Source organism: Mercenaria mercenaria, chromosome 14 (genome assembly GCF_021730395.1).
Source record: "Mercenaria mercenaria strain notata chromosome 14, MADL_Memer_1, whole genome shotgun sequence".
Classification (NCBI taxonomy): domain Eukaryota; kingdom Metazoa; phylum Mollusca; class Bivalvia; order Venerida; family Veneridae; genus Mercenaria; species Mercenaria mercenaria.
The window spans coordinates 65,819,099-65,843,954 of record NC_069374.1 but is presented as its reverse complement, the minus strand read 5'-3'; the positions used below and the strand labels follow the sequence as shown (position 1 = coordinate 65,843,954).

General features: G+C 36.1%; 1 protein-coding gene across 1 annotated transcript in view; it reads right to left on the bottom strand.

The window, feature by feature from the left end:
- Window positions 1-24,856, bottom strand: part of LOC123527800 (uncharacterized) — a 36,003-nt gene continuing 11,147 nt past the window's right edge. The window contains exons 4-18 of the mRNA XM_053523741.1: window positions 21,798-21,868; window positions 20,131-20,373; window positions 19,448-19,552; window positions 19,087-19,142; window positions 18,320-18,405; window positions 17,655-17,748; window positions 16,288-16,390; window positions 14,690-14,867; window positions 13,066-13,206; window positions 11,266-11,405; window positions 6,535-6,747; window positions 5,554-5,651; window positions 4,898-5,025; window positions 2,657-2,722; window positions 1-2,355 (exon numbers count right to left, since the gene is read on the bottom strand). Coding sequence (XP_053379716.1) covers window positions 2,030-2,355; window positions 2,657-2,722; window positions 4,898-5,025; window positions 5,554-5,651; window positions 6,535-6,747; window positions 11,266-11,405; window positions 13,066-13,206; window positions 14,690-14,867; window positions 16,288-16,390; window positions 17,655-17,748; window positions 18,320-18,405; window positions 19,087-19,142; window positions 19,448-19,552; window positions 20,131-20,373; window positions 21,798-21,868 — 2,048 coding nt within the window. The 3' untranslated portion in view covers window positions 1-2,029. The remainder of the gene's footprint in view (window positions 2,356-2,656; window positions 2,723-4,897; window positions 5,026-5,553; window positions 5,652-6,534; window positions 6,748-11,265; window positions 11,406-13,065; window positions 13,207-14,689; window positions 14,868-16,287; window positions 16,391-17,654; window positions 17,749-18,319; window positions 18,406-19,086; window positions 19,143-19,447; window positions 19,553-20,130; window positions 20,374-21,797; window positions 21,869-24,856) is intronic.

Here is a 24,856-nt window from a genome sequence, read left to right as displayed (position 1 = left end):
ACAAGGGTAATAGAATCTTTATTTCCATCAGGTGAAAGAGTTAAAACAGCACAAGTATCATCTTCCATTTCATGCTAATTTTATTTACATATATTTCATTAACAAGATGATATTAACAAATACTTTAAAATGGAATATTTCCGTGAGGCTAAAAGTTTGCAATATCTAGAATTGAAATCAGTTCGTATAGCAGGATATTTGCAATATACCGCTAAACTGTGAAAGTAAGGCTATTTAGTACAAAAATGACACTTTCACAAGTTTTTTTTTTGCAAATATAGATATATAGTGAGCATAGCAAAAACAAACCCCTTGGGAAAATTTCACATTTTACAGTCCATAAACAATTTCTGCAATACACAAATTATTTGATATTATAATAGACCATTTTCAGTATATTAAAATTACTTCAGAAAATGAGCAAATAATTTCTAATTTCCAATCAATAATATTACTGTTTCTCCTATACCTTCAAAACACCAACAAGTAGATATATCTAGTGGGTGGGGGGAATCCATGCCTTGAATTCCATGCACTCTAAAAGTTAAGACTTTCCTTTAATAGTAATATAGTACTTGGGAATATTATCAAAATAATGAAATGTACTTTACTTTATTCAAAACTGTCTTTGGCAAAGTACAGGTTTATATTCTGGTCAGCCCCTTTATAAAAGCTCAGAAACTGTATCATTCAATATCAACATAAAACTGTCCCATGCACAGTTGAACGCTTATTTCCAAAGGAATCTCTTAACAGAAAGGGACAAGTACTTGTACTTACAATTTACTTACAATTAGGACATCAACCTCAGTGCAGGAATGATGTCAAACAATCATCCCTAATTCAAAGCAATTTGTGTGAGGATGGTGAAACCATACAGTTGTATAATGGCCACAAGCTTGGCAATGTCTAGTCAATCAAATGCTCCCATAATCTGCAGGAAAATTGTCATTTATGCCACAACCTTAACCCTTAGCCTGCTGGCGGCAATTGATTCTGCCTTTGCGACCAGTGCAGACCAAGATCAGCCTGCACATCCGTGCAGTCTGATCATGGTCTGCACTGTTCGCTATTCAGTCAGTAATTTTTCAGTGAACACCCCTTTGAATAATAAGTGGTATGGCCCAGATTGAATGATGGACTGGTCCATTTTAGATATTTAGCAGGGTAAGGGTTAAAGAAGTCTTCAATCTGTTCATGTTTTGCTGTAAGTCACTTGTCTAATTCTTTGACTGTACTCAAAAATACTTTCGTTTTTCATTGTTTATATGTTTATCAGTGCAAGTCACAGTGCCATAAAAAGAAATCAGTTTAGCATTTCTGCATTATTTCTTGGATTTTTATATTCGTATTACAAGCAAAATATATAGTATTATGTAACTACCGAGATGAAAATTTTGAACAATAAAAATTCAGGAGTGAAAAAATGTAACTTCACTGAAATCCAGTCAAATCAAATTGAAATATGTTGGAACTGTCTACCATCAATAAGGGAAAATAACTCTGGGCTGGTTCAAATTTGAACAAAGTATCAATTTTGGAAGTTAGCTGACTGATTGCTTAATACAGACAACTGCTAACGCAGGTTTAAGTTTTTACTTAATTAAATGCTAACCACTTCCATTGCTAATGTACAGTATACAAAAAATACTGTACACATACAGTCCTTTATCCTACCCTTCACTGTTCACTTTTGCTCATCCTAATTTTTTCCCTTTCTATTTCAAAGCCTGCTTTCACAAAGATTATCTGGTTTTAATTTCATTGCAAATTTTTAATTTTTAAATGTTTCACAAATTTCATTCTCATTTGTAAATACACATACATCTGTATTCCCATACCTTACGACTTCAAGATTTTAGTGATTTTTATCTTTTTCACAACAAGCTATCAGTATGGTACAGTCGATCATCCGTTGCTATTAGCAGGTAGGAAACTCGCTATTCCCCACGCTTCAGCCATTTTAGGATTGGACGAGTTAGCTACCAGTTTTAATAAGATTTAAAAATATCACCAAAATCCTGTGTCCCTATCTTTTTGGGCCTCCAGACTTGAATTTTTTGTTCTTTCCAGGTTTAAAGTTTGATTTATTTCCTTTTTTCCCACCTTTCCCCTTTCTCCGTGCAAAGAAAAAGGATTTCTTATTTGGTTTATTGTCCGTATTTTTCTCATTTTGGTTTCCTTTGTGTTTTTTATTTTGTCTTTGTGGTGATTTACTGTCTTTACTGTATTCAGAAACTTCTTTTGACTGGTTGCCTTCTTTTTCTTTCTTTTTGTCTTTAGATTTTTTAGGTGAACCAGTCTCCTTTTCCTCTTCACCTGAAGCTGTTTCCTCTACTGATGAATCTTGGTCCTCTATAATAGTATCATAAATATTTAATAGTATCGTAAATATTCGTTATCATAAATATTAATAATGTTTATTTAATCTGCTGCCTCATATAGGCTTTATTCCTCAAAACAACACTAATTTGGGCTATTTGACATTTATATATACGGTAGCTAAGGCTGGCCATCTACTAGCCGAATCCTCTGACTTAATTACCTCTCTGTAAAAATATAATGTTGCTGCTACCAATAAATAAATTAACAAAAACAATGTTGTAACATATTTCCGCCAAATGGTAATTTTTTGCTTAATTTTGCTTGAACAAACCTTCATCTTCATTCTCCGACTTGAAAAATCCTCCTAATTCTCCGACAGAGCCTTCTCCACTTTTTTCTAGATTGAAAAGAAAATGCACACTTAATTTAATCCAAGGTACATAAATAAATGATGTAATCTCTAACAAAAATGAATCTGAAAATAGGTACATGAGAAAAATCATAGTAATACTGAAATACTTTCAAATCTTATTTTCATTCATAGAAAACCAACCAATGATACTTATTAAAAGGAAAAGAATACCTAATTAGATGTTGAATTCATTCAAAATTTTCAAATGACCTCTGGATTCTTACTGACCATTTTTATTTTGCCATAGGTAAAATAAAGCATTTTACACTTAACATGTACCGGTAAGTTTTAGAAATAAATATTACACCACTTCAGAAATAAAATTCAAGCCATGCATGTCCTAGAGGATGCATCATATTACAAAACTTCACAATTTCATTTAATTACTATATGGAATTCTCACTTTGGTTTTAATACGAAGTCTGAGGTTTTATATATAACAGGGAATCTATGATAAAGTCAAAGTAAAATGTATCCATTACCCAAGGGAAATCAGTATCACTTTGTAACGTTTTGGACATGTTAAACTTAAAAATTCAAAGCCTATCAATCCATTAAAAGATTGAAAAAAAATTTTAACATCAGATTCTTTTCCAAGTCCACAACAGGTAAAACAGTTTGGAGTTTCAGAAAAGGTCCTTTAAATACAGAAATTATTAAAATTTCTGTCTCTAAACATAAATTAAATTATAAAATTTTGCTAAACATTGTTAAGTTAGAATTTCACAATGTCTGTTACTTGTTAAACATTCTTAACCAATACACATATTAAGAATTCATATTATCATTCTACATACGTGTATAAATAAACAGTTCAAAATAGCAAATTCATTAAGTCTGCATCCAATCAAATATTTGTTTCCACAATAAGGTTATAAGAAAAGTATTCTCTTGGGACTAACACCGCATCTAACTTGTGACCCTGACCTTGTGCAGACTTGATTGAACATACTTATGGCTTTGATCAGATTGCAGTAAATTGCAACTGATAAGTCCTATAAGGATTTCAGATTATATGGGCCCAGCATTATGGCCAAGACTCAACCACTGGCTATGATTTGTGACCTTGACCTTATGTTTGGTGGAGCAGGGTCTGACAAGGTGAATATGTGACTCCAGTTCCATGAAAATCCATCAATATTATATATTTAGTAGGTAAGGATTTGAGGAGAGAAGAACAATGAATTTAGTAGAAATGTATCTGACACAAACAGATGAACAACAAGGGATTTCTTAATACGGACTTGACAAGTAAGGATGGACAAGGGATTTCAAGGGATTTTGTAGAAATAGATTTGACATGGGCAGGTGGATAACCAGGGATGAAGTACATATGGATTTGACACAGAGGGACACAGGATCTAGAAGAAATGTTTCTGGCATGTACAGATACACAACAAGGAATTGAAATGCACTGATGGATAACAATTTATTTATTTATTAATTTGGGTTTTATGGCGCACCAACACAGTATAGGTTATATGGCGCCAAACAGGACTACAACTTTTGGTTCCACATCTCATTTACATCGAAATAAAAACATGAGGTTACTGCAAAACCAAGTGTTAAGACCCTATTAGTCGCCTCTTACGATCATGCAAGGGTAAGGCAGTGGTTCCAGTTCTTTTCATACACAGATCGTCCAAGAACGACATGGGGCGATGGATAACAAGGAATTAAGTAGATATGAATCTGACATGATCAGATGGACAACAATGGATTTTAATAGTAGATTTGGCTTTGACACGGTAACAACAAGTTTAACAGATATGGATCTGACATGATCAGATGGACAACAATGGACTTAGTTGACATGCATTTGACATGATCAGATGGACAACAATAGATTTAGTTGACATGCATTTGACATGATCTTATGGACAACAATGGACTTAGCTGACATGCATTTGACATGAATGGACTTAGTTGACATGCATTTGACATGATCAGATGGACAACAATGGATTTAGTTGACATGCATTTGACATGATCAGATGGACAACAATGGACTTAGTAGACATGCATTTGACATGATCAGATGGACAACAATGGACTTAGTAGACATGTATTTGACATGGTCATATGGACAGCAATGGATTTAGTACATTTGGATTTAACAAAATATGATAAACAGAGAAAAACAATCTTGAAACCACTTACCTTCTTTACCAGGTATCTTGTTAGAAAACTTTTTCAGCTTTGCCACAAAGAATCCATCCAGATTGTGAGTGTGTGGGTAAAACCTTCGAGTCATCTTCATATTTGGATGGAACCGGAATTTTTCAAAACTGAAAATAAAATCCATTCCTGGTAAGCTTAAGTCATCTTACAAATTTCAAACAACAGCATAAAGGCATAAGAGCTTCATGGCTTATCTACTCAAATCTTTAAGATCACACAAGTATTGTTGTATTCTTAATTCTAACCCTTTACATAAACAAAGAGGGATTTTATCGTGTATTGTCTTGTCGATTAAAACACATTTCACAAAATGTCCTACTTTTTGCTATTTCGCCTAAAAAAGGATTCAAGATTAGTATCCCTTCCTGGTGTAATTCTAACATGTCAGAATGGAAACAGATTTTAGTTATGCATGCTTTGTTGACAAATAAAACACTGGTTTGAGTTTAGATGTGATTTTGAGTTCAGATGCACTGTAATTAATTAAATTACTACACATCTGAACTCAAAACAGTGTTTTATTTACCAACAAAGCATGCAAAACTAAAATATATTTCCCCAAGTAAATTTGGCTAGACCCAATTCCCAGTATCTAAGTTATGACCTAAAATATGTATTAGAACAGATGAACTTACTTAACAAATCCTTCTTTTCCAAAATCGAGACTTGCAGGGACCAGTTTAACATTACGTTTCTTCAAAGCATAATCTATTACCCACTCATTCTCTTCAATCTACAAATAAACAAACAACATATATGTATATGCCAGACAAAAACATTTCCTGAAAATATAGTTTCATGATATAAAATATATGCTGACTAACTTTTAATGGATACTAATTTTTGTTACATCGATCAATGAAATTCAATCCTCACGAACTGGAATTTCCATTATTCTAAGTTGAAATCCACCGACTCATAACCCAAATGAAAGAGCCTGTTTAGCCCAAATCTTGAAAAAATGATGTCTGTAGTATTATGTACAATTTAGCAATTTGTAAGTACAAGAACAAAACTAACTTAACTAGCTTTAAAACAAACTCCTCTGACTGGAAATATACCATGTTAAACATAACACACTCTTAAAATCAATGTCAGTTTACAGATGAAAGTCAACCCTTTTTGATTGGTTCTCTTATTTATAAATATGTGTGAAGCTGGCAAGCTGAAACCTATAACATGTACAGTAAACAGACTAATATTGGTCATGTGCCAATGTTCCTTTCTACTGAGCAACAATAGACCTCTGGAGAGGGAGAATTACCTTAACACACCCAAGTATCATTTTACTGGGAATCACATTGTGTTTTGAATAAATTTACACAGTGAAATGTATACAAAAATGTACTTCATATTTTTCATGGTGAAAATACCAGATATATTTCTGATAATTCACTGAAAAACATGTAATGAAAGTTTCATATCCCAAGCCTGCCGATTCTACTGAAGCTTTCTACATCTTTTTTTTTTTCTATTACTAGTCTTCTCAGCCTTCTCCCTTGATAATAAAACATCCAAACAATGCCACATCCTTGATCTAAATTACAGACGAGGCACCGAGACATCTACACCTTAGACTACCCTAGATTTACAGATGATAAGAACATTGACCCTACCATCACTGAGCATGTAGAATACACAACATAGCCTCCTGTTTTAGAATTAGCGTCACAGCAATCAATGGCTGCTAGAATCAATTCCTTCTGTAAGTGTGAACATTTCTGTATGTCTGTCTCATCTTTATTGATCTTCACCTCAGGATCCTTGGCAATGACCCCTGTACCACTACAGGGCGCATCCAGTAACACACGATCAAATCCCTTCAACACCTAAACAGTAAATACGAAAAACTGAACAAAACATTACAGCTTAGAAGTTAGTTGTGTATCACTTCCAAAATGCAAGTAAGAGTTATATATAACTATCAAAATACAAGTAAGACCAGAATGCTAAGACTTGTGTTTCACAATTAAATACATGTAAAAGTTGTGCATAACTATCAAAATACAATACAAGTTGTGTATACTAATCAAAATGCAAGGAGTTATGTACTACTGTTTGCAGATTAAATTGCCCTTTCAATTTTTTTTTAATTGATAGAGTTGCATGTTTACATCACAAAAGCTGAAGCTATTTTCGGATTAATCCCGACTGGTTAAACCAGTCCCATTCGCAATAAATTATTCCTTCACCTTGTCATGAAAGAGTTGAATGCATCTTTTTTTCTTTATCTTGACATCACACAAAGCGCATGCACTGACTCTGTCTATGAAATGTCAAGCCCAGTATCGCCGTACTTGCATACATTGTAAAGTAAAATAAGGTGATAATAAATATGTTGTTTTAAAAGTTGAATACAGAATATTTCAAATACGTCCAAACGGAAACAGCGTTTTTTTGTTTGTTATGACAATTATTATCCAAATTTCCAACCATGCAAGGTATGAAGTTTTATAGAAAGATAGATCTACTGTATCAATGAACCTTCAAGCTACCGCAAAATTATATAACTCCATTATAGATATGGTGATTTATTTTACATTTTTTCGGTGGGGATTACTTGTAGTTTTTTTTTGCTGTGTAGGCCTATTTATCTACTAGATCTATTTATTTGAAGTCATTTAAACACTATTTCAGTTATTTACAAACCTTTCTTCGTTCACGGAAAGAACCAGTTATAAACTCGCATAAGTCCAAATCTCCAGATATTTCTTATTTTGGGGAATTATGATAATTCTCACATGAACAAGAGCTGTCCGTAAGACAGCCAAGCTCGACTATTCGAAATATTGTCACAGAAGCAGGAAATTATTACCCAAAATGTTAAATATCAAAAGAGTTTTAAGTTCGAAAGGGGACATAATTTGACCAAAATACAAATCAGAGTTATGGGACTTGATGCTATCAACTAGTTTTATAACCCCGAAGAAACATGTTAAGTTTCAATTCAATATCTGCATTAGTTTTGGGGATAGTAACTTGCATGTAAAACTTTAACCAGAATTTTCTAAGTCCAAAAGGGGGCATAATTTGCTCAAAATACATGTTAAGAGTTATGGAACTTGACCCAGTGAGGTTGGTAATTGACCTAGAAAAAGAATAAATAAGTTTCAAAGCTATATGCCTTTTGGTAAATTAGCTGTATGTACTTGCACGCAAAACTTTAACCAGGATTTTCTAAGTCCAAAAGGGGGCATAATTTGCCCAAAATACATTGTCAGAGTTATGGGACTTGGTGCTATCAACTAGTTTTATAACCCGGAAGACACATGTGAAGTTTCAATTTAATATCTGTAGTAGTTTTGGAGATAGTTACTTGCATGTAAAACTTAAACCAGGATTTTCTGAGTCCAAAAGGGGGCATAATTTGGCCAAAATACATGTCAGAGTTATTGGACTTGACCCAGTGAGGTAGGTAATTGATCTAGAAAAAGAAAAAATAAGTTTCAAATCTATATGCCTTTTAGAAATAGCTGTATGTACTTGCACGCAAAACTTTAACCAGAATTTTCTAAGTCCAAAAGGGGGCATAATTTGGCCAAAATGAAGGTCAGAGTTATGAGACTTGGTGCTATCAACTAGTTTTATAACCCCGAAGACACATGTGAAGTTTCAATTCAATATCTGCATTAGTTTTGGAGATAGTAACTTGCATGTAAAACTTCAACCAGAATTTTCTAAGTCCAAAAGGGGGCATAATTTGCTCAAAATACAGGTTAGAGTTATGGAACTTGACCCAGTGAGGTTGGTAATTGACCTAGAAAAAGAATAAATAAGTTTCAAAGCTATATGCCTTTAAATGATAGCTGTATGTACTTGCATGCAAAAACATAACCAAGGTGTGACGCCGACGCCGACGCCAGGGCGAGTAGAATAGCTAGACTATTCTTTGAATAGTCAAGCTAATTAATGAGGAATTGAAGCCCCCATTTGATACATGTAAGTTTAATTTGAACTAGAAAATGCTTTTGTAAAAAAGCGCATGTCTCCCCCAATGCAAAGTCCTATAGGCAAGAAGTCAATAGAGGTCAGGAGCGAAAGTCAAAGAGACACTGATGGTTGGCTGCAATAGGGATTATCTACTTGGCATGTCCAGTCATCCCGTTAAATTTCAACACTCGTGGCCTAGTGGTTCTCAAGTCACCGTTCAGGCTCCTGTGACCTTGACCTTTGATCAAGTGACCTCAAAATAAAAAGGGGTCATCTACTCTGCATGTCCAATCATCCTATTAAGTATCAACATTGTAGGTCAAGTGGTTCTCAAGTTATTTCCAAAAAATGATTTTACATGAACAGGCCCCTGTGACCTTGACCTTTAATAGACTGACCCCAAAATCAATACTCTGCATGTTCAATCATCCTATGAAGTTTCAACATTCTGGGTCAAGTGGTTCTCAAGTTATTGATCGAACTGGTTATCAATGTTCAGGCCCCTGTGACCTTGACCTTTAACGGAGTGACCCCAAAATCAATAGGGGTCATTTACTCTGCATGAACAATCATCCTATGAAGTTTCAACATTCTGGGTCGAGAGGTTTTCAAGTTATTGATTGGAAATGGTTTTCCATGTTCAGGCCCCTGTGGCCTTGACCTTTAACAGAGTGACCCTAAAATCGTTAGGGGTCATCTACTCTGCATGACCAATCATCCTATGAAGTTTCATCATTCTGGGTCAAGTGGTTCTCAAGTTACTGACCGGAAATGGTTTTCAATGTTCAGGCCCCTGTGACCTTGACCTTTCACAGAGTGACCCCAAAATCGTTAGGGGTCATCTACTCTGCATGACCAATCATCCTATTAAGTTTCAACAATCTGGGTCAAGTGGTTCTCAAGTTACTGACCGGAAATGGTTTTCAATGGTCAGGCCCCTGTGACCTTGACCTTTAATGGAGTGACCCCAAAATCGATAGGGGTCATCTACTTTGCATGTACAATCATCCTATGAAGTTTCAACATTCTGGGTCAAGTGGTTCTCTAGTTATTGATCGGAAATGGTTTTCCATGTTCAGGCTCCTGTGACCTTGACCTTTGATGGAGTGACTCCAAAATCAATAGGGGTCATCTACTCTTTATGACCAATCATCCTATGAAGTTTCAACATTCTGGGTCAAGTGGTTCTCTAGTTATTGATCGGAAATGGTTTTCAATGTTCAGGCCCCTGTGACCTTGACCTTTGACGGAGTGACCCCAAAATCAATAGGGGTCATCTACTCTTCATGACAAATCATCCTATGAAGTTTCAACATTCTGGGTCAAGTGGTTCTCTAGTTATTGATCGGAAATGGTTTTCATTGTTCAGGCCCCCGTGACCTTGACCTTTGACGGAGTGACCCCAAAATCAATAGGGGTCATCTACTCTTCATGGCCAATCATCCTATGAAGTTTCAACATTCTGGGTCAAATGGTTTTCTAGTTATTGATCGGAAATGGTTTTCAATGTTCAGGCCCCTGTGACCTTGACCTTTGACGGAGTGACCCCAAAAACAATAGGGGTCGTCTACTCCAGCAGCCCTACAACCCTATGAAGTTTGAAGGTTCTAGGTCAAATGGTTCTCCAGTTATTGCTCGGAAATGAAGTGTGACGTACGGACGGACGGAAGGACGGACAGGGCAAAAACAATATGTCTCCTGGGGGAGACATAATTAATATTCGCAACAAAATCAGCATTTAAACCCAAATCGGCAGCAAAGACATTTTCTTCTGAGCAAAGAAAATAACTGGTTTCCTAGGATCGCATCAAATTAGTTAGACTAAGACTCACATATTCCGTAAGAAATTACCAACTTTTTTCAACTAAAGAGGCACTGTCGGTTCCGGGTATTGAACTTATGCCCTTTAAACAATGATGCGCGAATCCAACAACTCGGCCACAAGTCAGTCATGTTTAATAATTATTGTGAAAGCTAAACACGAGATATAAGTCTGCATCAAAAGGTACTGAAATTTTGGCAGAAAATGTCTACATAAAGTATAAGAGGGTGTTTTTTTCACATCCGCACCACCTAAATATAGCGTGCATTGTGGCAACTTTCATTTAAAATTTAAATGAAGATTAGTACATCTGTTACATTCCGTTCCAACGATATCTAAATCAGCATTTTGTTTTGTAAAATTCTCGGTCATGCAGCCAATGTAAACAAGTTCATTCAGTGTCCTTTTTACCCGTATCGGAAAAAAAATACTATAGAAGGCGGAGTTACCTGTACAGACGATATCCAAAAATAGCTTCAGCATCGCTGCTTTAGTGACGTAAAGGTAAAAGTCTATCGATTTAAAAAAAGGGTGAAAGGGCAATTTGATTTGCAAACAGTAGTATCACTATCAAAATAAGTGTGTTGTAATTTACCTCTGGGAACTGACGACCATCGTATTCTGACACAACAGTATTTGTTATACCCATTCTGTGGATGTTTCCAACAATGGCTTTAGACCTGTCCTTGTTGGCATCATTGGCAAACAACATACCTGTGTTCCTCATCAAGGCAGCTTAAACAATACACATTTAATTTTAATGAATATTAATTAAGTGAATAAAATCTAAAGGCTGACCAATAGACATTCTCACCTTCCTAAAACTATATTTAACTTCATAATAACTTGGCACACTTACATCTTTTAGTATACAAGGCAAATAGAACTAGAGCTCTATCACTAAAGGTGATGAATGTACCCCCCCCGCATGCACTGACACAGTACATTGCAATTTGACGCACACAAGATTGCATAATTATGTGGACTGTATGTATATATAGACTGTATGTATACAGTATAGTAACAAAAAACAAAGTCCCATAACTATGCAGAATATTTATCTAAAAGAATGTAACATGCACCATGCACAACTAGGGTTGGTACTGATCACTTGTGTGAAGTTTCATTAAATTGTGTGCAAGGGTTTGGTAGATTAGGCAGGCACAAAATTGCATATGCAGACTGTATGTACATAGTATGTTAACAAGAAACAAAGTCCCATAACTCTGCAATTTTTGTCGCTGAAAGAACCTAACATGCCCCATGCACAACTACTGTTGTTACTGATCACTTGTGTGAAGTTTCATTAAATTGTGTCAAGAGGATGAGGAGAGATGGTGCGCACAAGATTGTGTCTATGTATATAGTATAGTAACAAAAAAACAAAGTCCCATAACTCTGCAAAATTTTTTTCCGAAAGAACCTAACATGCCCCATGCACAACTACTGTTGTTACTGATCACTTGTGTGAAGTTTCATTAAATTGTGTCAAGAGGATGAGGAGAGATGGTGCGCACAAGATTGTGTCTATGTATATAGTATAGTAACAAAAAAACAAAGTCCCATAACTCTGCAATTTTTTTTTCTGAAAGAACCTAACATGCCCCATGCACAACTACTGTTGTTACTGATCACTTGTGTGAAGTTTCATTAAATTGTGCCAAGGGGATGAGGAGAGATGGTGCGCACAAGATTGTGTCTATGTATATAGTATAGTAACAAAAAAACAAAGTCCCATAACTCTGCAATTTTTTTTTCTAAAAGAACCTAACATGTCCCATGCACAACTACTGTTGGTACTGATCACTTGTGTGAAGTTTCATTAAATTGTGTCAAGGGGATGAGGAGAGATGGTGCGCACAAGATTGTGTCTATGTATATAGTATAGTAACAAAAAACAAAGTCCCACAACTCTGCAATTTTTTTTTCTAAAAGAACCTAACATGCCCCATGCACAACTACTGTTGGTACTGATCACTTGTGTGAAGTTTCATTAAATTCTGTCAAGGGGATAAGGAGAGATGGTGCGCACAAGATTGCGTCTACGGACAGACGGACAGACAGACAGACAGACAACCTGAAACCAGTATACCCCCCCTTACAACTTTGTTGTCGGGGGGTACAATAAATAATATGTTATAATTATATAATAATTTTACAAGTATATTCAAATAAGGAAACTGTTCAACAAAAGTACTTCTGTTTGAATTCAGTTTATTCAGTTGTTGAAATGTACAAATTCAAAGCCTAGTTATTTGCTGGGACAAAGTGGTCCTTTTCCTTCATTTTGAAATTCTAAGTAGAGATGACTTGATGTCGGAAATTGTTCACTAGAGTTGTAGCAGTAGCCTTGTTCACTATTTTTCGTCTGCTACAGGAAACTTTCATACAATACCTATATATGTAGTTTTGCCACCTGGAGCAGCACTCATATCAAGAATTCTCTCCCCTTCCTGTGGTGCTAACGCCATCACTGGCAGAAAACTAGACCCACCCTGTAACATATAGTGGCCGGCAAGATACTCTGGTGTGGCACCTGAAAATGATAATTTTAATACATTAAGACAGAACAAGAGCCGTAGAACACGAAATGCCCCCCTTGATGCATTCAGTAATCTGTTTCATTTTTCAAGCTATCGTCCGGAAACTGTTTTACTGTTCCGAGTAACTGTGACCTTGACCTTTGACCTACTGATCTCAAAATCAATAGAAATCATCTGCTGTCATGATCAACCTCCCTATTAAGTTTCGTGATCATAGGCCCAAGCCTTCTCAAGTTATCGTCCAGAAACTGTTCCAGGTCACTCACTGTGACCTTGACCTTTGACCGATCTCAAAATCAAGCATCTGCATTGCAGGGTTAGTGATTTCAAGCCAGCTAGCATAACCACGCAGTTTGAGGCCAGGGATCAGCCTACAAGGCGATTTGAGCGATATCGTCGCTTTAAAGTCGGCCACTTCGCTTAATTATCGCCTCCGGGCGAAATCCAAATCGCCGAGTTTTTCAGCGAGTTATTATCTGTTTACTTAAGTTGCAAAACTTGATGCATATTCTAGATTAAATTATCGATAAATCCATAGTCAACCCCGCCTACTCGCCTGTCAAACTTCAGCCAATCGTAGCGTTAATATCTAACAGTGTCAAGAAATAATATTGTAAGCCGCCGCCATTTTGAAAATTTTCAATCGGCGTGTAAAAAGCCGATAAACTTAACGAGAGCATGATTTTATGCAACAATTGTATATTATTCTTTCATTTTATTAAAGATTACTTCAAAAATTATTTCAATTACCATAATTACGGTCAATTTCTGTAAATGAACGGCACGGGTACTGTGGATAAAAAATGATTTCGCGGACGTCAGAACTGCCGTACAAAATATTGTAAAAAGATCGCCATTAACTACGAGTTTGGTATTATTTTCGAAAAAAATAATAAATGAATACATTAAATGTATAAATCTGAACAAATTGGTGCAAAAATCGGGCATTATAAAAGTACGAGAATCGAAACATTAATGAAAATTTTCACGCCGTTTTGATCGTGCACCTGTTAAATTTACTAATTTCGGACATGTAAATTTCGGATAAAAATTTAAAGGCGACTTTTTCATAGCTAAGTTTATACTTTATTTAGAAATTCATGAAAATGATAATGCAAGAATCAATTTCCTTAAATATTTACTGTTTATAAGTTACAGCTAGACCCACAGAAAGTGGATATATATGGGCAAGAAACTGAATGCTATGCCGATTCTTCTCCTTAAATTTCTCAACTTCTCCCTAAATTCTGTGGAGGGAGAAGTCACTTCTCCCTAAAATTTTGACCTAGGCTGATCCCTGGCTTCAAAACTTTTAGTCTCAGAAACTAGCCTTACAATTGCTCATCCTCCTGTCACAGTCCTGTGCACAGAAACAACCAAATAGGCAACTGAGTTTAAAGACCTCAGCCTCCAAGATCAGATTATACGTAACAGTTTTCCACAGTGACCTAAATGAGTAAACACCATAGTTCTTACCTATAGGAACCTGTGAATCATAGACGACCAATCCAACTTTAGACCATTTTCCAATAGGGTCTAGATTGACCCCTCTGTTGATCAGGGCCTGTGCCAGATCTCTCCTTCTTGTCTTCAATGTATTGGTTCTTATAGTAACAGGTCTTTGAACTTCATTAGCCTCCAAGAAGTCAACAATCTAGTAAATAATTTAGACAGATTCAATCATTTTATTTTAAATCTAAATGCAACGCCCACTACAGTGTTAACTGAACACTTCAAATTCAAAACTTGGGATCTTATTAATCAATGGTCTTTTCTACAATTTTATGCTTAACATTTCTAAATGCTTAACCTTACAGTTTGTCTACTTTCTAAGCCATGCATGATTATAGTCTTAACATTTGCTAAAATTCTACCAGTTTTAACAGAAACCAAATACCCATGTTTGGGCAATCTGAAAAATTTTCATTTTAATTATTTACAAACCAGTGGCCACTGAGCCAGTGGCAAGGTAAATACTCTTTGTGAAGAAAAGATAACATGACTTTTAGTCTAAATTCAGTTGTTTATATGTGAAGAACAAAACTACTGCATATATGGATAGTTGTCTGTAAAACTAGCCAAAATCAATTTATAACTGACGAATCTAGCATACCCTGAAATCCCGAAAATAAGCTGCGGCTTATTTTAAATTTTCGTAAGGATTTGGTGGCTTATTATCGAGACCAGCTTATTTTTGAGTCCGGCGAACTTTTGAGTACATATATCTTGTAACTGTTTAAAAACCGGCGTATTTTCGAGTACCAGAATATTGCAGATGTCATACTTTTTGCTTTTTGGTAAAAACATTGACGTCAGCAAATACTTAAACTTCTGTCATACCTGTTTTATTACAATTTCTTAATGAAATAATCCGATGCTAACTGATAACTGCATTGTGTTATCAATTTAACCATTCTGCTATGCACAGGTTGGTAACTTTTGCTATCTTATATGGTGTCCTAACAAGATTACTGATACTATTTCTGATACAAAAAGTGGACGGCTTATTTTTGAGTGCGGCTAATTTATGAGCCCTTTTTGCCTGTAGTGAAATGGTGGCTTATTTTTGAGACCAGCTTATTTTCAAAACCGGCTTATTTTCGGGATTTCAGGGTATTATTATGTACATTTACTCCTGTTTGAAATATGATGATTTTACAGTAACTTATGCAGGATTTACACACAGAAATAATGACACAGCCTTTATGCATATGTTACATCATAACATACTAAACTCATTTCAATATCAGATGGTTTTTCAATTGGGTAACAGAAGACAGTAATATCTCTTCTGCTCTTCAAATAATCCACCCTTACCCTGCTAAATTTCTATAATGAACATCTTCCAATTTGGACAGTACCATTAACTGCTAAAAGGGGTGCTTCCTAAAAGGATACTGGCTAAAAAGCGAACAGTGCAGATCATGATCAGACTGCATGGATGTGCAGGCTGATCATGATCTACACTGGTCGCAAAGGCAGAATCAATTGTGTCCAGCATCGTAATGGTTAAAACTGCAAATTTTGTGTTAACATTTCCTGTACTGATAAAAATAGACCTAACAATGTCATACCTCTGCTGGGAAAATGCTCATCAACTTTTCCATGAGAAATTCATTGTAACTGTAGTACATGCATAAATCTTTTCTCAGCTGTCCAAGATACTCATGTCTTGACCTGTAACATTAGCAAACAAATTATATCATATTTCACTGTATACGTGTTGAACTGATTTCTTTATTACAAGGTTTTATAATGATAATAAAAGATGCGAAAATTTCACAAAGGATTTTCTGGGCTGCAAATTATTCTACATTAATACAAATGCAACTAAATGCCTCTATTCTAATTAATTAGCAAGCTTTTTTCATTAAGTAGTAACAGTGAGAGGAATTGATATGGCTTCATATGCAATCCTTACTTTGGTCTTGATATAAGCTCTAAATATGAGCTACCTACTGTATTTACACCATTTCTTTTATATTTAGTAGATATGCCCTAATCTTGAACTCACTGGCTCCATATGTAATCCTAACCTTAGTCTCAATATAAGCTACCCGTTGTATCATCTTTACTTAAAAGGAATTATATGTGGACACTGTTTCTTCTATATTTAGCGGTGGTTTCGTCGAGTGCTGGGGAAGAGGGAAGTTATGAGGAATCTCCCCTTCTTTAGTGCTAATTGGGAGGACGTACTAGATCCCCTCTGCTTAGTAACTCCCAGTTGACTTGACCTTGGCCATTTAAGATTCCTACGGTGGAAGTTAAATTTTATTCTATTCATTCTTACTTGTGCAATTGAGTAGACACAGTTTTCTTCAACTTTTAGAAACAGTGACCTTGACCTAGATCCCAGTGCTCCTGTGCACGCAATCGCAACCTCAGTCTTGCTACAAGCTATTTATAGGCAATATTTCACTCAACTTTGTTTATAATGTACATATGCTAATGAAACTTTACAGAGACTACTGGCAGTGATTATGTAAGTAATATTCATACCAAGGCTCATCAAAATTTATATAAATGTCCACAGGGCAAAAGGAATTTTAGAAACAAGAGCTGTCACTAATGGTGACAAATGCCCCCCGCAGCACCTTGACCTTTGACCTGGTGACCCCAAGGTCAGTAGGGGTCGTGTACTCAATAAGTACTATCAGCATATTAAGTTTGAAGGTCCTGGGTGCAGTGGTTCGCGAGTAAAGTGCCTTCATGCAAAAGTTAACGTGACGAATGAATGAACAAACTAACGAACGGACAGACAGTTGAAAACTAATATGCCTCCCTTCGGGGGCATAAAAATAAGAGTGATATCAAAATTTCTGGCTAAAGACTTGAAATAATGAAAGTACATTTATCCAGTAATGATTGGTCTTTAGATTTATCAACAATATACATAAATTATGTTGCCACGGATACTAACAAAAATAAGATAAAATCTTACTTTCCCTCTTCTCTTCTTTCTTTAAAATCAGCCAATACATGCATAACATCTTTAATTCTGTGCTGAACCATAGCCAGATCTGGTGATGTGGCAGGTAAAAAGCAGTTAAGGCATTTTAATACAAAACTTCAGGGTAATACTGTAAAATGGTGGTGGGCTCAAAATTTTGGGTTTAAGAAAAAGTGGCTATTTCTTGGGGATATACAATTTTTGATTTTGAACTGTGAACATAAATGACTGGGCACTTTACATTTTCACTGGGATTTAATTTCAATTTTGGACTGAAGACAAAGACATTATTTGATTATCAACAGACATATTGGTAACTGAACAGTACACATCTACCTAAGTAACCTGAATGAGCCAGTAAAATTATTCAAATCTGTTCTTTCCTCTTATCAATATCCACTTACATCCATTAACAATTATAGAAGGCATGAGGACCCTGGAAATATAGCAAATCTCATAAAAATACAAAATTGCGCTCCCAAATGGCACATAAATTCCTGTTCACCACTGCTCTAAATTTCTGACCCCCCACCCCACCCCCTCATCTAACTCCTCCCAATAAAAGAAATGAAAAGAGACATAAGAGAAATTTTGTAAAAAAGCTGGTTATGTGTGTAGACACAGTAACTATGGCAATATGACAAACTAAAGGATATCTTCCTTTTCTATTTCCTGTCCACTGGGCAGTGTGTATTTCTCTGTCTGTGCTATGTTTGTTTGAAGTTCTTCTTCAGCAAGCTTCCTGTCAAATAACAGATACAATGAAACAAACAGCCAAATCCTGTTCCTTATTGTAAAACTTACATTCTTGCATGGCACATATTGACTTTAAACAAAGAAGGTAAAACTATGTATATTCTACCATAAACAATGGTTGATGGCGCGCAAGAGATCATTTAATTTAGGACTTCAATTACAACGTTAATTCTCCGCCTGGCGTCCCGTTTATTACTACTTCCATAAATTATAATGAAGCTAGCATAATTTTTAGAAAAATATATTAATGAGCATGTAAAACAACTGAGGCCTTCTTGTGGTTTACCATCTAATTTACAATGGTTCATTGTTCAGTCGCTTAGATATTCAATTCCTGCACATCTGAACTCTGAACCGTGCTAAGTCAGGAAACAAATCTCTTGATGGCCTTCAATAATTCATAATCTGATTCCAATGTTATGAACTGCATACCGGTCTAAGACTGCAACATTACTTCTGGTCAATTCCAATTACTTTAGCAAAAGCATAGATGTCATGGTTAGTACAGACACAAGTACAGACAGGTACATGTGCAGACTTCTTTTTGAATAATTTGATACAAACCTGGAGGCAATATCTTTTCAAGCTTTATTAAAGGTACAGACTTCCTTTGAACAATTTGACAAAAAACTGGATGCAAGACCTTTTCAAAATTAAAGACACTTACTTATCCTTCTTTTCCTTCTTCTTTAATTTCTTGGCAGCTTTTTCAACTGGCAACATCTATTAAGAGAAAAATGTTATTTTCAGAACCTACCTTATACTACCTTATGTAATAAACTGTACATTCTGATTCTAAAAGTCAAGACTAATTTCATTTGTTTTAAACTAAATATGAAATAAAGGGAGGTTTTTTCCTAACAAATTTCAGAAACATCACTAGGTTGATTGATCTTAATGTTTGATTCCCTGACAAAAAATTCTTTTAAACAAATATCAAACACTAAGACCTTTTGCCTAAAACTAACACAACAACTGAAAAACATTTAGTTTGCATAAATATTTTCTATTCAAGAAAAGAACTGAACCTCATCATCATCTTCTTCACCATCATCATCATCTTCATCAGAGTCATCATCAAATTCATCAGCCATGTCATCACTATCATCCTCATCATCATCACTGTCTTCAGTCTGAAAAATCAAATCATGATTTTTTCTTATTCTTCTTTCACATATTCAACTAGTAAAATATAGTCAACCATTCTTTGGAAGACCATCGAGAAACTTTGACAGGTGGTTCTTTAATTCAATAAAGACATTCAGTTTATGCTTCATATTAGGTAGAGTTAATGGTGACCTTTCATAGCAAGTCTTACTGTTATAGTCTTTACTAGGAGATGGTAGCTTTGGTTGTATATAAGAATTCTGTCAGTCGAACGTTCTGTGAGACTTACTAATTTTAATAGCTTGTTGAAGTTGAGATACAGATTTTACATGTGCAAAAATAAGTGACATCTACCACCTGTGTAATGTATTTATCCTTAACCTAAAACTTATCTCCTCTACCAAAGCACGCAACATTTTATTTGTGGCAAAAATTAATCATAATTCAGACAGAAAAAAAGAAAAGATTACATCAAATAACATTCAGGTATTTATAAATACTTGTACACAAAATATGACCAAAATCAGAAGTGTGTAAGTATACTATTATTCACTATTTTTAACCATTTGCGAGTCAATAGTTAAATTTAAGTCCTTAGTCTTACCATGAGTTGTTTCCCTTTTCCAGCTGGTTTCAACCATGAGCTGTTCTCATCAGTGTAACCTTTCACTTTACTGTCCTCCTCCTCCTCCTCTTCATCATCATCTTCATCTTCTGAATCCTCATTATCATCAATCTGTTGACTAGTATCAAATTCATCACCCAACTCATCACTGTCATCATCATCATCATCATCATCATCATCTTCCTCACTATCATCTCCTTCCTCACTGTCTTCATCTTCATTCTGCAAACACATTTTAAGTTAATCATACACCTACATTCAGACCTACAAAGCAGGACAAATTCATATTTTCAACAACACGGTCAAATTACTTGTGAACTTTAAATATAGTTCTGTTGATTCAATTTTAATTTTTACTATCAGAAAAGAGTGTTAGCTATAAATAATATGAAATGAGGCACTTCCTCAATCGGGAATCGATTCGACTTCAACTCATCCCATAACATTTGAAACTGTCTAATGACAGCATGGAAGGATGCATATTTTTAATTCGATAGTAAATATCTCATTCGGTATATCGCATCTTACTGTAGAGGGACCGATCCCGATTTTCATCACTACGCGTAGGATCGATTCCCTATAAATTTCAAGGTAAATTTTGGAATAAAAATAACACTGCCCATATTGTATTGTATTCCAGGTAGTTTCTGCCTCTTGGTTAGGAGCACCCTCCGGAGAGGTGTATTTATTTATATGAATTGTGCTCACTAGGTGCTTTTATTAACAAGTGCACACTTCATGTATATATACCATATATCCATAGTTGTACTGATGTGCAAGACGTTGCGGTTCGGACAAGTTATGTGGACGCTTATTATGCACAAGGAAAAAGCGTATTCTTGCAAAATATCTGAAGTCAGACGCTCTGTGCACGTGCCGGAAGTACACATTTTTTAATTTGATCATATATATCTCATTCGGTATATCGCATGTTACCGTAGAGGGGTAAATCCCGATTTTTGTCGCAAGGATCAATTCCCTAGTAAATGTTCTTTTCTTTTAAAATTTGAAATTTCGGTTGCCAATTTCAAAAGAATTCTCTCAGCGGAGCCATTTTGTTTCTGAACTGTATTAGATACAATAACATTACATGTGTGCAATTTCGTGGAGCTCAGAAAGGGTAACTTAAAATGTCCAGAGAGATTTTGCAGAGAGATTTTGTACTGTCAGTCATGAAGTGTAAAATTTTTGCTTTCACATAACTATAAAATTGATACAGAAAATTAAATAAACAATAGCAAATTGTGGTGTTTTCAAATAATAAAATTCTACAATCAATGATACAGAGTACTGTAAGTTTCTACAAAAATTTTAAGATTCCTTTTAATACAGAAAGTCTCACCCCCTTCACATCATTGCATCAGTGCTGCTTACACAGTCTTTTTTTATCCAAACAAAATAGAAAGATTTAAGCGAATGGAAATATAACCATCCATAGGTGACGGCAGAAAAAAACGTCTCTTTGATATGAACAAGCTGTTTGCCAAAGTGCATAAATTGTCAGTAACAATATAGGATCCATTCATGGAAGAGCTGATTCCAAATGGGGCAAAAACGATTTCATCGCACAGCACAGTCACACTTCCCCTCTTCCTTGTTTATAAGGAAAGCAAGTTTGGCTGTGGTACAAAAACCTTGTCACATACCATTAACTGTTTGGATTTTCCAGCTGGTGCAGTGTCCATTATCTCATCTTCGCTTTCATCTGAAGAGTCATCTAAAATAAATCCGAAGCGTGAACATATTTTCATTTAAATCATTATTTATTTATTTATCTATTTTTGGTGTTTAGCACCATATTTCAGCATTATATCAGTGATAAGGGGCAGTTAATCTAGCCACTGTTCCTGGGTTTTGTACCAGTACGAACAATTTCTACACATGTGAGTGCCAACTTCTCCACATGAAACGGAAGTATATGACCAATATTTCAGACAAGATATTTTCTATAAAACTGTCAAAGCAAACATACATCTCGCCTTGGGATCAAACTCATGATCCCACTGTCACAATTCACAGACCTGCGATCTTTTTATTTAGCTAGGCAGCCTGGCTCATTTACTATAACATTCAAACATTAGAATACTTGTAAGAATGTCAAGATTTACCTGAATGTCATACCAAGAAGGGTGCCGGGGTATCATTAAGAGCTGGGGGGTGGGATCTCCCCTTCTATAGATGTCTGAAAACCTAGCTACTTTTCCTGTAGCAAATTAAGTTCTAACTGGAAGGACCCCTTGACCCCCTTTACTCTGCAACTTCCCCCTACCATTTCAGTAACTGATGAAACCCTAGGCCTTAAGGGTGTGGTGCAGTATAAATAGAGATAGATGTCTGAATAATTGTACCTATCTTATTTTGCAATTCAAATATTAAATGAACATTTTTGTGTCACAAACTTTTCACGAAATGTGGGAAGTAGACAATAAGCCTGAGGAAATATTTGCATATTATGTTTTTATAAATGTGATACATGAAATGTTGGCAGTCAAGGACAGCTGAATAACTAGAAAATGCTTTTGTAAAAAAGCGCATGTCTCCCCCAATGCAAAGTCCTATAGGCAAGAAGTCATTAGGGGTCAGGAGCGAAAGTCAAAGAGACACTGATGGTTGGCTGCAATAGGGATCATCTACTTGGCATGTCCAGTCATCCCGTTAAATTTCAACACTCTTGGCCTAGTGGTTCTCAAGTCACTGTTCAGGCTCCTGTGACCTTGACCTTTGATCAAGTGACCTTAAAATAAATAGGGGTCATCTACTCTACATATCCAATCATCCTATTAAGTTTCAACATTGTAGGTAAAGTGGTTCTCAAGTTATTTCCAAAAAATGATTTTACATGAACAGGCCACTGTGACCTTGACCTTTAATAGACTGACCCCAAAATCAATAGGGGTCATCTACTCTGCATGTTCAATCATCCTATGAAGTTTCAACATTCTGGGTCAAGTGGTTCTCAAGTTATTGATCGGAACTGGTTATCAATGTTCAGGCCCCTGTGACCTTGACCTTTAACGGAGTGACCCCAAAAACAATAGGGGTCATTTACTCTGCATGAACAATCATCCTATGAAGTTTCAACATTCTGTGTCGAGAGGTTCTCAAGTTATTGATTGGAAATGGTTTTCCATGTTCAGGCCCCTGTGGCCTTGACCTTTGACAGAGTGACCCTAAAATCGTTAGGGGTCATCAACTCTGCATGACTAATCATCCTATTAAGTCTCAACATTCTGGGTCAAGTGGTTCTCAAGTTACTGACCGGAAATTGTTTTCAATGTTCAGGCCCCTGTGACCTTGACCTTTAATGGAGTGACCCCAAAATCGATAGGGGTCATCTACTTTGCATGTACAATCATCCTATGAAGTTTCAACATTCTGGGTCAAGTGGTTCTCTAGTTATTGATCGGAAATGGTTTTCCATGTTCAGGCCCCTGTGACCTTGACCTTTGACGGAGTGACCCCAAAAACAATAGGGGTCGTCTACTCCAGCAGCCCTACAACCCTATGAAGTTTGAAGGTTCTAGGTCAAATGGTTCTCCAGTTATTGCTCGGAAATGAAGTGTGACGTACGTACGGACGGACGGACGGAAGGACGGACGAACGGACAGGGCAAAAACAATATGTCTCCTGGGGGAGACATAATTATCAACATCTGATTGATTAAGATCACATTTTTTATCAAAGAAAATTGTTTACTGTAATAAGAAACTATCAAAAAACAAGAGCTGTCACTAATGGTGACAAATGCCCCCGCAGCACCTTGACCTTTGACCTGGTGACCCCAAAGTCAGTAGGGTTGGTGTACTCATAAAGTACTATCAGCATGTAAAGTCTGAAGGTCCTGGGTGAAGTGGTTCGCGAGTAAAGTGCCTTCATGCAAAAAGTTAACGTTGGCCCCTGTGACCTTGACCTTTGACCTGGTGAGCCCAAAGTCAATAGGAGTGGTGTATTCAATAAGTACTATCAGCATGTTAAGTTTGAAGGTCCTGGGTGAAGTGGTTCGCGAGTAAAGTGCCTTCATGCAAAAAGTTAACGTTGGCCCCTGTGACCTTGACCTTTGACCTAGTGACCCCAAAGTCAGTAGGGGTGGTGTACTCAATAAGTACTATAAGCATGTGAAGTTTGAAGGTCCTGGGTGCAGTGGTTCGTGAGTAAAGTGCTTCACACAAAAAGTTAACATTGGCCCCTGTGACCTTGACCTTTGACCTGGTGACCCCAAAGTCAGTAGGGGTGGTGTACTTAATAAGTACTATCAGCAAAAGAAGTTTGAAGGTCCTGGGTGCAGTGGTTCGCGAGTAAAGTGCCTTCATGCAAAAAGTTAACGTTGGCCCCTGTGACCTTGACCTTTGACCAGGTGACCCCAAGGTCAGTAGGGGTGGTGTACTCAATAAGTACTATAAGCATGTGAAGTTTGAAGGTCCTGGGTGCAGTGGTTCGCGAGTAAAGTGCCTCCATGCAAAAAGTTAACGTTGGCCCCTGTGACCTTGACCTTTGACCTGGTGACCCCAAAGTCAGTAGGGGTGATGTACTCAATAAGTACTATAAGCACGTGAAGTTTGAAGGTCCTGGGTGCAGTGGTTCGCGAGTAAAGTGACTTCATGCAAAAAGTTAATGTTGTGACTAACGAACTAACGGACGGACAGTTGAAAACTAATATGCCTCCCTTCTGGGGCATAAAAAGTAACAAGAGATCACAGAGTGATCT